This window comes from Lineus longissimus, chromosome 10, assembly GCF_910592395.1.
Source record: "Lineus longissimus chromosome 10, tnLinLong1.2, whole genome shotgun sequence".
NCBI classification, from domain to species: domain Eukaryota; kingdom Metazoa; phylum Nemertea; class Pilidiophora; order Heteronemertea; family Lineidae; genus Lineus; species Lineus longissimus.
The window spans coordinates 15,995,411-16,010,802 of NC_088317.1; the positions used below are offsets into that span (position 1 = coordinate 15,995,411).

Below are 15,392 nucleotides of genomic sequence, written 5' to 3' on the forward strand. Positions count from 1 at the left end.
TTGACAGCTAGGCGCCATGTTTCATTCATGCCTCGTTCTGATCACCCGATACGCGGGAAATGAAAACGAGGTCATACGAACTGGCTTGGCGGTTTCAGTTCCCTTTAACGATAGGCCCCCCTTTCCTTTTACGGAAACAACCGTCGAATTTACGAAATAATTCATATATTATTACTATTTTTTAGATGATACAGAACTAAAGCATAACCGTATTTAGAACTGCCACCTAAAGGCATCACTCTATTTACAGATAACTAGCGTTTGGGGCGATCTGCCCTGTATCTTATTGCCTCTTGAAAATGATACACTTCGAGCTGATTATCGTTGAAGCTAATCAACAGTAAAAGATCCCTGTCCAGGACAAATTTTAAATCTGCATTAGTTGGAGACTTTTTCGTTGATTTACGGTGATAATTGATCGAGAGCGCGGCGACGAGGCTCACAAGCACATTCTCCCCGCGTGAAACTTCGGCATCATAAACTGTAATGAACCCGTGTTGTGTCTTCAACAATGAACATCTGCCTTCCGTTTCCCTTGTCTAAACTCCATAACTGGAGGCCAATCTCGGCATTTCTCTTGCGAAGAATTATTAAATGTTCCTACAAAACGGCCATTAGTGAAGTCATAGGGCAATCGTTTATAAGTGTTCCTCTCGATGTGCACCTCTATGGCTATACAATCTCCTATTATGTTCGTATATCGTCCTCCCGCCATGTATGTTGTATTATAGGCAATCGCATACGATTCGGGTGGGAACTTACTATACTTGTATACAACTGTTTCTTTTCCTCCGATGGGGATCTCAGGAGAGAGTATGCACATAATCCATCCGTGATTAAGGTTATATATGACTGCATTCGGATTCTTTTGTGTAAAAGCTGGCACAGCATTGACATTTCTGGTGAACACATCGTTCAAAAATCGTATTACCTACAATAGTTCATACATGTTGCCAAGTAGCGAATGTAAAAATGGTACCCAGAATAAATGGAGGGCAAAAGTTCACGTCTGGACATAAAATACTTAGTACATGTACTGGAAATTACTCTTCTGTGTATTTGGAAAAATGTTTTTACGAGGTTTTCTGAGAGAATTGAGAGACTGTTTTCCTGGCAATTTTAAATGTCTCCTCTATAATGAAAGATGACACATAAGTAACTCAAAGATTGCTTCGAACTTTTTCTTTTGATAGTGTATGCATGTATGTGTGCTAAGGTTGTTGCCTTCGACATTTGGCGCAATAGCATTCCGCGAAGTTACTATTTATAGCTCACAAGGGCATTTGCATAAGATATTGATGACGTTTTAGTCACGTGACAGTCGGACATCGACACTTATTTCTACGCATTTGAGCTTATTTCAAAGTCAATTATCTTTGACCCTGTATTGTTTTTAGCATGAATGATACCATAGAGTCAGAGAGAGAAATATTCAGAACAATTATGTAGTATTTCCAACACTCGGACATGTGCCAGATTGAATCTAACTGCCCTAGTTAGAAAGCCTGAATCCATTACGAAACCGCATGTTTGTCCGACATTGCCTGTAATTCAGCGATGGGGAAATAGAGGGCAGCAGCTGCAGTGACCTCATCATCGCGGAATGCTATTAGATTCATGGTTTTTGCTCGCTTGTGCGGTTCCTTTTTTGTGTTTTGTGTTGAAAGAACAATATTTCGATGGTCAATCGCTAATTCTTCGATCGATGACCAATGCCAATGCCAAGTCGATTGCCAATCTTGAATTTATAAATTTTCTAGATCGGATCGACTAGTGCATATACACTCGCGTGTCACCGATACATGTCCATCGTCATGAAGACACATGAGACATACACTTTTTACATGCCTAACAATAGTAAGATGACCGACAGACGCAAGCCGCGACTGTAGGGTATCTTGCTAGGTAATGCCCGTGCTTCGAGCTTTTTTTATGACAACTGTTTGAAGGGTCACCTGCGGCCTGGCAACGATCACATTGTATGCACTGGGTTATTTTCGAATCGACCAAGGCACTGAACGGGATACCCTTAACTAAGAGCCAGGATCACCTTTTTTTACAGCACAGATAGGCGTACGTACTTGTCTATCACTGCGCCATCTACACGGTGCTATCGAAAACTTACTTGTTTTCAACGTAAAATCGCCAGTACGCCGCAGGCGATTTTTTTGGGAGCTGGCATTCCCATTCGTATCCATTTTTGATGGCCCGGATGACAAACACGTGTGACTGTACAGAATGTATGAAGTGCAGGCACAATGTACACCGTATTGTACAGACGGCGTAACGATAGTACGATAAAAAATCCAGGCTGTAGACAACCCCCCATCCAGGCGGCGATGTCTTACAACGTCATAAACGGTTACAAAAAAACTTTATTCATTAGCGCCTGTGGGCCTCGGGCTCCCAAAGATAATAATTATATTCATTTGCCTATATTTTCCCTTTGCTCGTGGCTTTCCTGGCGACACTTGGCTCTAAAACAGAATATCGGCTCTTGGCTCTTGGGTCTTAGTTTAGGGTGTCCCGCACTGAACGTATATGGCTGGCGCGAGTGGACAAAATTCAGAATTGTGCCACGGCATAAATAGGATTTGTGGTGTGGCATAATTAGACCAATCAGAAGGTGGCAATCGTTTATTTTTGGTGCGGCATAAATCGCACTTCCGTCCACAATTCCTATTTATGCTGCGGTATAATTCACGAGATCCGATGTTTTGATTGGTTGATTTATGGTGCACCACAATTCCGATTTACTGCCGTCCTCCATAAATGTCATTTCCGTCCACACTTCCTATTTATGCCGCGGCATAATTCACGAGATCCGATGTTTTGAGTGGTCGATTTATGGTGCACCACAATTCCGATTTATGCCGTGGCATAATTCTGAAGTCTGTCCACTCGCGCAAGCAATAAAAGTATGGCGATGTTTGCCATCGGATTACATTGATGTTGTATTGTGTACGCTTTCCTTGCCGAATAGAACGTCATCCTTCGACGGCAATGTCCATGGATGGGTTGTCGGTCTACGTCACGATAATCATTGAGCTACTACATTGCCATCTATACTTCTATTGCTGAGTCACAGAACACGTGATTGTCCGACGTCATGACATGAACACGTCGGACTTTTATTGCTGCGTGTACTTGTACATGCATGCACCCTCCCTAGCTATGACGAACGTTTTGCCTGGATCCCAAATAGTTCGTCATAGCAAGGTTAGATTGTTGGGAGCAGCTAGCATTAAGCTTTTAGCTCCCTTTATAATTGACGCTGAGCCTAGCCGTTTCGTTTTGCACTTTTGTGGAGGAGGCCTACATGTCTCAATGAGCTAATGAATGATAAACGGACTGGTCTGACATTGATCCTCAAATCTCACACTGTCTAGAGTTGATGCGAATAACTCAGTTTGAGAGAGAATGAAGTATTTCTATTAGAAATCTTAGAGGCTTTTTGACTTTTGACTTTTTATCACAGTGTACATTGTGACCGTGTATAGGCCTTGGTTGTCTACAATAAACTAGGGTAGAAATCTCGAGCATGAATTTTACGCTGTGCATTGCACTTTTGGGGATTCCCTTTCCCCAGTTTAAACCTGGTGATGGGATTTTTACCATGGTGAGTTTTAGTCCATGTTTTTACCCTTTCATCTCTCATCGGCCATCATCAGCCTCACTAGCTGCGCCCCTCGAGGCCAGCAGGCTTGTAGAGTGATATGTGCAGGCTTACTGGACTTTGCGCAATATTTCGCCAAAAAAGTATTCTACGCAACGGTCCCTAGGTGACTTTTCCTATTCATAATACACAGCCTGTCCATCCTGGCGCGTGGTTACATGGGGAGTAATCGTTGTAAAATTAGGCCAAACGCAGACAGTTAACCCGGGTACCACTATGTTTACGATGCGAACAAGCCGTGTAAGTCATTGTCAGCATTTTTTTCATTGAACATTTGCGGGTACAGCGTCACAGGGAGCAGCATTGAACGGTAAACAGGTTCACATCATATTCAGACAACGGCTTGTAACGGCCACACAGGATACGATTCGTATCAACAAAACTACGGGCCGTATCGTCTGTTTCATGTTTTTTTCCATTACGCCCCATGTTGCCAAACAAAGAATAGTTTTGAAACGAAATTTGGTGTGAATTTGTAAACAAAGTTTTAAGTCAAGACCTCAAGCGGTTACGGGTACACACTACATTTATTATCAAATTGCTAATGCATTAAAAAGTTGAATTGGTCAAGTTTAGCGCCCAATAGATTTTTCCCAGACGTGCCGATGAAAATCAATTTCCGGCAGATAATACAGCCCGGGGTTAGATCTTCAAACCATAGAAATTTTGTTGTGGGCTGACCGTGATAATTACCAGGTTGGGGGTCTGAAGTTTTGGGGGTCATTTTCGACCATTTGTGACCGGTGAATCGACATTTCAGCCAGGGTTAACTTGGCCATTGGGACCACAAAACTTAGGCTCCTAAACTGAAACGTCGTCATCGTTTTCTTCTAATGGAAAGGAAATTTATGATTTTGATTTTTAAAAAACACGTATTCTTCTTTATTTACACAGAAACCCCTATTATGACTCAACTGGCACACAAAGCTACCATGTACCATATAAGTGTTGATTATCAAACACCCTTTAATAAAAGTGCAGAAGAACACACACGTTAGACGCGAAGGTGTGTTCTGCATCTCTTGATTCGGTTTATATAAAGCATAATTCTCTGCCACCTTGAGAAGCGTTACAATTCTCGAATTTACCATTTTGAAATCTGGGAATGGTTAATTCGGTTTCTGCAAACTCGCATCTATCATGGTGTTTGCCTCAATCCTTTATCCATGTTGGCAATTTTGCAAAGGGACAGCACCTGATCATATACAGTAGAACCTCTCTATTAAGGACACCCTCGGGACTGACAAGTGTTGTCCTTAATAGAGAGGTGTCCTGATTATAGAGGTCAATAGACACAACCGCTTTGGGATTAAGACCAGTGTCCTTAATAGAGAGGTGTCCGCTAAGGGAGGTTCCACTGTACATTGTACTCCTCTAGACCCGGCGCCCGGCCTTTTTAGCCATTTTGTGTACTATTTTCCTAACTAATGCTCCCCACAGTAGTAATGTGAATTCCGTACTGCCCTGTACATAAGCCTTTAGCACTGTTCGTGAAATAATATAAATTTGAAAATGAATTTGAAAACTTCCAATTGCGTCAGTACGGACTATAAGTGAATTTCAGGAATGCCGTTGTGTCGACGGAAACACAAATACTACGAATACCAAGTGTCAGCTAATTTTTATGCATTATAGCTCCACTTGGGCATTGTGTATAACTGCATTTCTATTGTCCTGGACACACACCAGTAATTACGAACGGCGTACCCTTTTAACGATATGGTCCCCACTGACATACCAGACGCTGCACTGTTCTCGGCATTGCATGGGTTCTTTATATAACTATTTTATGAAATATTTAACCAAAAAATTACCTTCCAAGGTAGTAAGGGGAAATCCATAACGCTTTAGACCTCTGAGCTTGGAGCACCGCCGTATCATTCGAAGAATTAACATTTTTCCATACTCTTTGTCAACGCAGATTTATATGCACGATATTTCGGCGAATCAGGATAACCACACTGCCCGATTCGTGTACAGGTATGACAGTAGGACCAATACGGACACCTTCTAGATGGATCGTATTCCAATGTTTAACATGCCTTGAGGATCGATGCAGGAAGGATACCATGGGTGGGTCTCAACAGAGATTGACAATTAGTACCGTACACTGGTGAGATGTTATCATATAAACATAGCCGTCCCGGTGTCCTGCGGTGTCACGGCCAGAGAACCCGTATCAGCCAGATAGCATCTAAATATCATGACCGCACGGCCTATTATATCATATCGAAGTATCAACATTATATTTTGTTTCACACACGTCGACAATAATTGTAATAGTGATTTTCAATAACAATGAAAGCTACATTTTGTTATCAATACTAATCAATACTAATCAATACTATAATCAAAGTGAAAATAAATGCAGTTTAAACAATATGATTTGAAATACAATAACGTAATGACGTGTAGGCCTACATTTTATTCTTCACTATCCGCTTTATGAGGACTTTCGAAACTCTTTATTTTCAAGCCTCTTTCCTCGCATTTAAGTTGAAAAGATGAAAACCTATTCCTTTATTGAATGAATGCAGAAGGTGAAATCATTCAGTCTGTGAGTAGTTTCTGTAAAAAAGCTCTCGATCTCAAGATGAAGGCTTTACAGGATGACTGATTTCTCCTTCTTCACACCTTTTGTACTTTTATAATTTTATATCAATTTGTTATAATCCTTGCATATTTAGTTACTTAGTTACTGTTTATAACCGATAAATATATAATTTTAAGGTAGTAATAAAACATATTTGAATTTTGAAATTTGAATTTTTTTGCATCGTATTTCATTGCGCCATGACGTCATCAGATAAAAATTCCAGTCTATTTGCACGTCGGACCAAGGAGGATACCGCGGTGACGTCATATCACGTGATCACATCCCATATTAGTGATCGCTATGGCCAAACAGATTCAGTCTACTGACAGCACCAGCACTGAACACATCTCCACGTCCCACTGTCTGGTGCGCTCCTGTACACAAAATCACCAATAGACATGAAATATTGCAATACCTAGTATGGATTCTTCCTGTGTAAAATAAAATTTACAGAGCAGATTAACTTCCACGAATAAAAAAGACGTTTAGCGTGGCCAAAGTGCGGAAATAATGTCTCCGCTAAAATACACTACGAAATACACTAGGCAATGCACTATGCGATACACGGTAGAGATGCAGTTGAGTTTATTATTGTTTTGACTTAGAAGCCCGCCCATATCATAATATATTCATGTATTCATGAAGTATGAACTCATTTCTGTCCCATACAACTCTAAGAACAGTCAATTTCTCCTTAAATCATCACCGAAACCGCGATATCCGCAGGAAGATTTCGTTCTAGTGTCCGAAAATGCATGATCTTACAGACAAATAGAGGGGATCTATGGGGATCTATGCGAGTTTTAGGTCCTACATGTCTCGAACTTGTAAAATCTGTAAACATGCCTCCAAATCCCATTATGATAATGAAGAGATTGCCCCATATCTGGAAGACTGTTTTGAAACCATCGCTAATTTTGGAAGATCGGTGCCCGGCTATTTGGCTTTAAAAACCCTATTTTTCCCCATCAAAACAGCACTTTTCATTATTCAAATGATAACTTGTTGTCTGAAGACTTATTTCATAGCAGAAAAGTACTAATAACTCTGATTTGATGCGAAAAATCTAACTTTGTTTGATGACTTGATTTTCCCTTGGCCGTGGATCGAGTTTGTTTACAATATGCAGCGCCATCTTGGAAAAGCCGTGACGTCACCGCGGTATCCTCCCTGACGTCGGACCGAAATTTCAGGCTACAGTGGTGAAGTGGTTAAATGGAAACCTTTTGAAGTTTAGGTTCTGCAAAACATGAAGAGACAATATAACAGCAAATGATATCTTCAAGGGTGCCTCCCGTATCATATTTTTCAACTCATGCATGCTGCTTTACAAACCGACTAAGATCTGTACCTATGGAATTTCCCTGTATATCAAGACTGTCCTCACAATTTGATTCATTTGGCCATGTTTTTGTCTTTTATCATATTCTGCATCCAAAAACACGAGATTTCGATTCATATTCATCCCCATGATCAATTCTATGTTTTTGCCTTTGACTTTCATTTTAAACGTAAGAACAGGATTGACCCGTTTTAGCATTGCTTCATATTTCTTCTTACTGATGCTATCTTTAAATCGACAAAATATCTCAAATAAACCTATTAGATTATTGTGGTGAACAAGTAAAGTAGATCCGAATTTGGAGTTACCAATCAGAGCAACACTTGCCATAGGTGGCTTGATATTGTTTCTCTCGGGTTTGTATCCATTTGACTGCCGAAAATGAAAAACATCAATATGTTTTTCTTTATAACTGATCATAAGCAAAATATCAGCATCCAGGATAAACTTTAAATCCATTTTCATGACAGTCTTCCGCGTTTGTCTACCGTTAGGCCTCATCAATTTCGGAGATACAAATTTAACCCAAACTTTTCCCCGGTGTGAAGTAACCTTTACATCATAGACTGTAATGGACATTTTTCGAATTATTGTACTCCTGCAGCAAACAGCGGCATTTTGATCCCCGTTTCCAAAGTTGAACATCATCGATCGTATATCCACCAAACGTCGGCATCTGTCTTGCGCTGGAATGTCAATCTTTCCGCCAAAATAACCTCGCACGACGTCATACAGCAGTAGAGTGGACGTCTTCATTCGGACCGCCAACAAATAATTTTGGAAAAATTGGCCCAAAATACTAGTGCCACCATTCTTGTTTGTCGTTGTATCATACGCTTTTATAAACGCCTCATTATTTTTATTGTACCTATACACTAAAATGTTAAACGTAGCAGCAGATTTTATGATAAAAGAATTTAATACAAGAATATAATTCTGCGTACACATATACATATACACAGACTGTGACCCTGAGTTTAGCCTGCTTATCACTGGCGGAATCACCCTAGATTTCCTGACTAATGTAAACTTTACGACATGCTTTACCTGGATTGAAAATAGGAAAAGAAATTGTAAAAGCCAAAATTTCCGCACCGGCTTCACAAAACCAAGTCTCATACGTTTCTTCTCCTTACCTCGCCCAAGACTTCATTATGTTGTTAGCACCTTCCCCGGCAGTTAAAAAAATGGCCGAGTCTATTTGGCAAGCCGCTCGCCGAACAGGCATCTTTTTTTGTCCTGTTTGGAGAGGCGCTTGCCAAACAGCACTAAAAAGCCACCCTGTTCGGCAAGCCGGGCTTGCCAAACAGGGCAAAAATACTACCCTCTTTGGCGAGCCGGAGAGGTTACAACATGTTGGCCAATCAGAGAGCAGTGACGTCATATTCGAATTTATATGCGCATATTTAACAATGGCCGACTTCACGCTCTCGATTCAATTTCTGTTACTAAACTCGGGTTTTGGTCAATAATCCATGAAGAAGTATTAACTGATAAGCATGTTAAATGCATTAGTGTGCATTTCTAACGGCGTTTCACTGTAACTCCAGTGTTTCTGACCGTGTTGCCACGAATGATAATGAGCTCCTGGATGGTTGAATATGCATGAGTTCGGCTCTCCATCTAGGGCAGAAAAAAGGCGGTTTGGTGAGCCGGGCTTGCCAAATAGTCACTTCCTAAAAAAATTCAGGCCTAGCCCAATACACGGTCTATTATTAACACGGTCTTTAAACAAAGCCCGCTCGCACCGAGGCCTTAACAACTTTCAACAGGGTCGACAGGTCTGGTCATGTTGGTTACAGTAAGTTGTTAAAGTTTAAGCACGGTAATTTCCGAAAGCTGACTTTGGCGTCAGTTTTGGTCGTATCTTCCGATAAAGATGTCATGTTCTGATATTCTTGGAGCGCTCATTAACACATGAGCTAATCAAGAGGCCACTTGGGGGTCAGTTTTTGCTTTCAAAATGAGTGAACAAAGTGAATAGAGAACTACCGAGCTGATACTTCTGAATTGACCGTGAGCCGGTCCACGTTGCTTAGTTTTCTAACGAATGAACGCCAAGTACTATTAAGTAAGTTTCGCTTTTACGTGTGGCCAACTGTACCCCTCTAAATGACTGCGCGGATGGTTCACAAGACATCTCAGGTCAAAGAACCCAATAAGACGCTTAGACTGAAACGATCATACTCAGTTTCGTCAGAATCTTTCTTTTATTTCAAAGACTCTGGTTTCATGTATACATGAACGCGTGCGAGCTTAATACAAGATACTTTGAATATTCTTAGTTGCAATTTTAACTATAAGAATCTTTAAATAAGCGAGGCGGAATGATAATAATAGTAAACTTTATGCTGCAGCTACGGTAGTCCATGACATCCCGCAGCCACAATCAGTCATTTGTGTTTCTCCTCGGCCACTTGACCTTATCACGAGCGCGTTGCCGCAGGTAGTGTATTGTTTCTCCGTACGGTGGGGTTCGCGTCCGGCCTGTTTTATGTCAGCATGTATTGTGCACAGTAGGTTTGGATAGTGCCGGAATAAAATCTTGATTTAGAATCCTATCTGGATTTCGACCTGACATGTCACAAATCATTTATTACATACTTTTTTCTCATAAATTCGTGACATGCTCAATCGAAAAACATCCGTATTTCGAACACAAGCCCCTCCTTTGCGACTCCACTGGCACAAGTTCTCATTCCGAATTGCACTAACCAACAGGCACTCGTCTTGGAAAATACACAACAAGGCACACAGAATACCAGAAATTGCTGACTGCGAACCGAAGTCCGGTTCTGGATCGACGAAGGCAAAATCGTCTGCGAGTTTTGAGAAGGTCACGTGGTTCAAATTTGCCATCTTGGATCGTGGTCGAATGTAGTAGTCTCGCAGCTAAGGTTGCGATTGAGTTTTGAATAATACACGATTTTCCTCAAGTCATATGAACCCAAACAATTTTAAAACTCGAACAACTATGGCACGGATGTATAGCATCCTTTCTATAAATCCGATGTAATGTTTAGTTTCACTACACCTTCTTTTTTTTACTATTTCACAGTCGGTGCATTGAGACCACCAAATACATAAGTTGTTTTTACGAATAAATAAGAGATAGTGTACATGTACATATGTATAAGGATGTGCACCACACTGTACAAATATAACGTCCCATTGATCTTTCTATATCTACTCCTATGACATGATATGATGTCTCATAGATAAGAGACGATTTCGAGCTTGAGAACTTCCGACAGGTAGAAAACCAAGTTGTCGACTGGGTTTCGGCCACTCTCGCTCAAATGGGTCCGATGGTACATGGTGGAGAGGGAGCTATCAGACCGACGCCTCGTGAAAGATGCATCTCCCATCTTTCGACAAGCGATTTCGATCTGATCGTATCCCGTCACAATAGACATGTTCGCGATCCATACGAACGAAGAGGTACGAAGATCTTTGATGTAATCAATCATAGTCCTGTGCTGATTCATCAATGACACCAAATCACTCCTTTATACTTAGTTGGAGGAGAAATCTGGGATATCTTTGGGCTGCGGATATTTGGCGAGTCGCTCACCGAACTAGCATCATGTTTTGTCGTGTTTGGCTAGCCGTTTGCCGAACAGCACCGAAAATCAACCAAGTTCGGCAAGCTGGAATGTAAAATGTGACTGATCAGCGAAATAAATACTTTGGATATATTGCTTAAGTCCTTCGCTCTACCTTCATTAGTGATGATCCCGTTGTCATTAACGATAAAGACTCCCTGGAAAGTATGAATGAGTTCGGCTGTCCACCTCATGCAGGAATAAACGGTTGTTTGGTAAGCCGGGCCCGCCAAATACATTTTCTAATCTTCAATAAAATGTATTTATGTACTGCGTCGTTCGTAGCTCTTCCAAAGATTTGCAAAACCTGTCTATTACACTGAAGTCCCGAAAACTTGCTTGTGTGTATCCTGAAGTTTGCGATTGACAGTGATAGACACTATGATTTCGGCTTATTCCTCGTCGCAAAAAGACCCCCTCACTTTTCTTTGAACACTAAAAGGGCGACATAATCATTCACCACTTTCCTCAAGCAGCAATTCGGGACTTCCTGACAGGTTTTGGCCAATCAGAAGAGAGCAACCATGCTTGTTTCGCACAGAGAGCACGGCCGTGATCACATACGGGGGCTCTGATTGGTCAAAGCCTGTCACCTGACAGGAAATCCTACATGATTTCTGCTTGAGGAAAGTGGCGAATAGTGATAGGAGCCCTTTGCATGCGAAGATTTCCTGTAGCTGCCTTAAAATGGCATAAGAATAATTTGGCTCAAAGTGTGATGACGATATATGTACCAGCTCCTTGACGTCTGCGTGATAGCATCTGAGAGTAGGTGAGAAAACCTAAAAAAGGTTAGTTTTTTGGCGGGAAAAATATGCAATCCCGAAAGTTTTTTCGGTAAAAGACAAAATGAAATGTAAATCCGACGATATAACTAATGGCAAGAATGTTGGCACAACTAATCATATTCGTACAAAAACAACGTCTTCATAAAATAAACTTAAGGTGCCAAAGCAAGACAACATGTTAGGGATGGCTTCGGAGTTGGTTTGGATTTTTGTTCGTTAACAAGATCGACTCCAAAAGCTGAACTCGAGAGAAAAATAAAACGAAATCAATGAGCCGAAATCTACGATATAAGTACAACATCAAAAGGTAATTATACTGATCCTATGAGTCGCAAAGGTGTATGCCATATATATGCATGCGGCCATATATGGTACGTCGACTGAGTAACTTGACACGAAAAGTCGTAACCCTATCATCGTGTGTTTCTCGCCGTTCTGACGTGTATGGGCCGCCCCATCCGCGGGGTTCCTCATGCCGTCAACAACTTTTGAAACGCCTAGATGTTTAATCCGACTTGTTTATTTATCTAGAAGTGCCAAAAGTGAAATTAATGATTTATAAAACGATATGTGTGAACCCCGCGAAGTATCTATTGTAAGTTTTCATCTTTATTTCGTTTCCATCAAAAATAGTCTCAGCGCGGATATTGGCGTAGTTGCAATCGTCGCGACATCGCAACCGACACCAATACCGGCGTCAATGGACCAATCAATTCACCGACACATTTCAGCGACAAGTCGTCGACTGTTTTTCTCAGTACGCCGTAAGCTCCGACCACTCCCATCACTGACGCCCGCACGAACAGAATCGCGCGCCTACTCACAACACTTCAGAAGTTTATTACGCCACCTAAAATGGCAGATAATCTTTCGTGATCGTTGTCAGGGCGGAGTTTGAAATATGGCCGACTGCTACTCAGACCCAGGCCACGTCGAGCAAAGGATTGGACGGATTCAAAGAACTAAGGCCCAGTCTGCAGCCAGAAACAGGACCGGCTTTCTATTTGCACATCACCAACCCTGATGTGGCACACAAAACTAAAAGACCGGGATACTGGGGTAGATTTCTTGTCCCTGTCTGCCCCCCGCCCCCGAACGCCAAAAAACGGATTCACAGCTGAAAATGCATTGGAATTTTTTTAAAAGGTTGGACATTTTTAATCACAAAAGTTTTACTGTGAGTGTCAGCCCAAATGCTCTGAAATCTGAAGGACAGATCAGTCATAATATCGCGGTATGATTAGCCAACATGATGGATATGGCGAATATCGTGTATTACAATGAAATCGGGGAATTTTTCAACAATATTGTCCTCCATGAATGACATATTTCCTACTTCGCTGTCCGTAGCTCTTCGTCGACGTTACGAAACTTGCCTGATTATGACGAATGTAGACTGTTCCGTACAGATTTGGAACATATCAAAGAAAAGCGGACTGTTGTTGAGGCCTTTAGTACCGCTATCAAGGACGTTTGAAGCCAACACTAACCATGCAGTAGCTTCAGGCAATCGTAACAATAAGAAATTAAACTGAATGATAGAGATATTGATACAATCGTTTCGTAAAACGTTTCTTTCATTGAATTGATACATGAAAACGGCAACAAATGACCTATTCAGTTTAGGCCCTGCATTTATTAACTCACAATAACAGGTATTCATTGTTTCAAAATACATTGTGTTCATATCTTATTCGATCTGAATAAATATTGGTATTGATTGGCCATAATCATAGATCGATACAATAATACAATGGTTTCGAGTGTTTCCATGTATTAAAACTTTTTTAAATCACATTATTGATTATAACCATAAATTTTGACAACGTCCAAAAGGAGAATGGCTATAATTGTGAGAGAGGCAAAAGTACATTACCTCCGCAGTTAAGGCCGTAGCACACTAGCCGCCAACTTCGGCGTTCACAAGCGTTTTTTGCCGCAAGAGTCCTGAACGCCTGAAAAATCCCTAGTCTGCGACGAACGGCGTCGGCGAACGCGACCTGCCGCCACTTGCCGCAACTAAACGCCAAATATCTAACATGTTTGATTTTTGACGCGTGTCGCCGCGTTTGAACGCAAGAAGAAGCCAAGTGTGCTACGGATTGCCGCCTGAATTGGCGTCGGCGGCGAGGCTATGGCCAATCAGTATGCGTCTTGATGTTACATGATTTCAAAATGGCAGCCTAAAGTGGCGGAAAAGACGCTACTGGACGCTGATTCTGGGCAGGTGTGCTCTGACCGGGATCCACTGGCCGCCAACTTCGGCGTCGAGAGGAACGCATCTTGTCGCCAAAGTTGGCGGCTAGTGTGCTGCGGGCTTTAAAAGAATTCAGGCCTAGCCAATCAAAACAAAGCCCTCTCGCACTTAGGCCTAAATTCTCATTTTCTACAGTCTCTCTGTATCAAGGGATTATCAGGGCCAATCTTCACAACACCAACCCCACGAATCAGCTCTCATGGTGGTCGATATGCCAAAACTGGCAAGCGTAAATAAAGGTCATGTACGTGCGGCAGGCAACCAGCTGTTTGTAGCCTCCTATCTTGGGGGAGGGTGGTGAGGGGGGGGGGCAGCTTCTTACTTTGCGGGCCAAAATGCAAAATATAAAATTTTTAGTCACCGCCTACCTGGTCTTGGTACTTTAAAAACCAATGAAACCCCTTGAACTGCCTGGTACCACCAAATGATTTTGTGCAACCGTAGTTAAATATTTTGCTTTACACACCATGATACCTTCACTTTAGTACCGTCATCTCGTAATCATCTCATGAATTGAAATACATTTCGATACACCTCGGCATATGTGGGTACTTTACATCGCTACAGTAATCATTGTCAATAGCTTTAGGTCAGACTGTAAAAATATTTTTTAGATATTGATATTTACCACCTGTTGGCTTTAATGGCCTATTAACAACCATTTTATTTCATTTAATTTGATCGGTCTCTGCCTATCTGGTATGACAGCCCGGCTAGCTCAGTCGGTAGAGCATGGGACTCTTAATCCCAGGGTCGTGGGTTCGAGCCCCACGTTGGGCGTACTTCTTTTGCTACGATTTCATTCGTTTAACCCTTTTGTACCGTCATGTACATTTACTTGTGTGATGTTTTAGTTTACATTGTGACAACAACCACAACCTAGTATTGGTCTAGTGTAAAAACGACTACAACAGGAACAGGAACTAGAGGCCTTCTTGTGTATTGACATTTACCATGTTGCCATGCTGAATAAATGGAGCTATAAATTCACAAATATCTTCTTTAATATCGGCCATCTACTTCACAAATGGCGACGAGGATGGGATGCAAGTACCTAAAAACATTTTAATCACCACATTTTTCACAACCTGTGAAAGACTTCAGAGATTAATCAGAATCTTTGAAGAC

At 41.5% G+C, this 15,392-nt stretch overlaps 2 protein-coding genes and 1 non-coding gene across 9 annotated transcripts in view; 2 read left to right on the top strand and 1 right to left on the bottom strand.

Annotated features, from left to right (window-relative positions):
- LOC135494379 (uncharacterized) overlaps positions 1-15,392 on the top strand; it is a 104,654-nt gene that overhangs the window by 45,687 nt on the left and 43,575 nt on the right. The window lies entirely within an intron of this gene.
- Positions 5,826-13,592, bottom strand: LOC135495114 (uncharacterized). 7 transcript variants are annotated; one of them, XM_064783539.1, is made up of 4 exons: positions 11,954-11,973; positions 10,219-11,654; positions 7,624-8,661; positions 5,826-5,892 (listed from the first exon to the last, which is right to left on the bottom strand). In XM_064783539.1, the coding sequence occupies exons 2-3, from the start codon at positions 10,471-10,473 to the stop codon at positions 7,624-7,626; spliced, it is 1,293 nt and encodes a 430-aa protein (XP_064639609.1). In that variant the 5' UTR covers positions 10,474-11,654; positions 11,954-11,973; the 3' UTR covers positions 5,826-5,892. The 7 variants fall into 7 exon arrangements, 4 of the variants coding, with proteins under 4 accessions (XP_064639609.1, XP_064639608.1, XP_064639606.1 ...); XR_010448514.1 differs by lacking the exon at positions 5,826-5,892 and adding an exon at positions 6,500-6,703 and having other exon boundaries at positions 7,344-8,661; XM_064783538.1 differs by lacking the exons at positions 5,826-5,892; positions 11,954-11,973 and adding an exon at positions 13,344-13,592 and having other exon boundaries at positions 6,500-8,661; positions 10,219-11,264.
- On the top strand, positions 14,972-15,044 carry Trnak-cuu (transfer RNA lysine (anticodon CUU)). Its single transcript has one exon. It is a non-coding gene; the product is annotated as a tRNA-Lys (tRNA).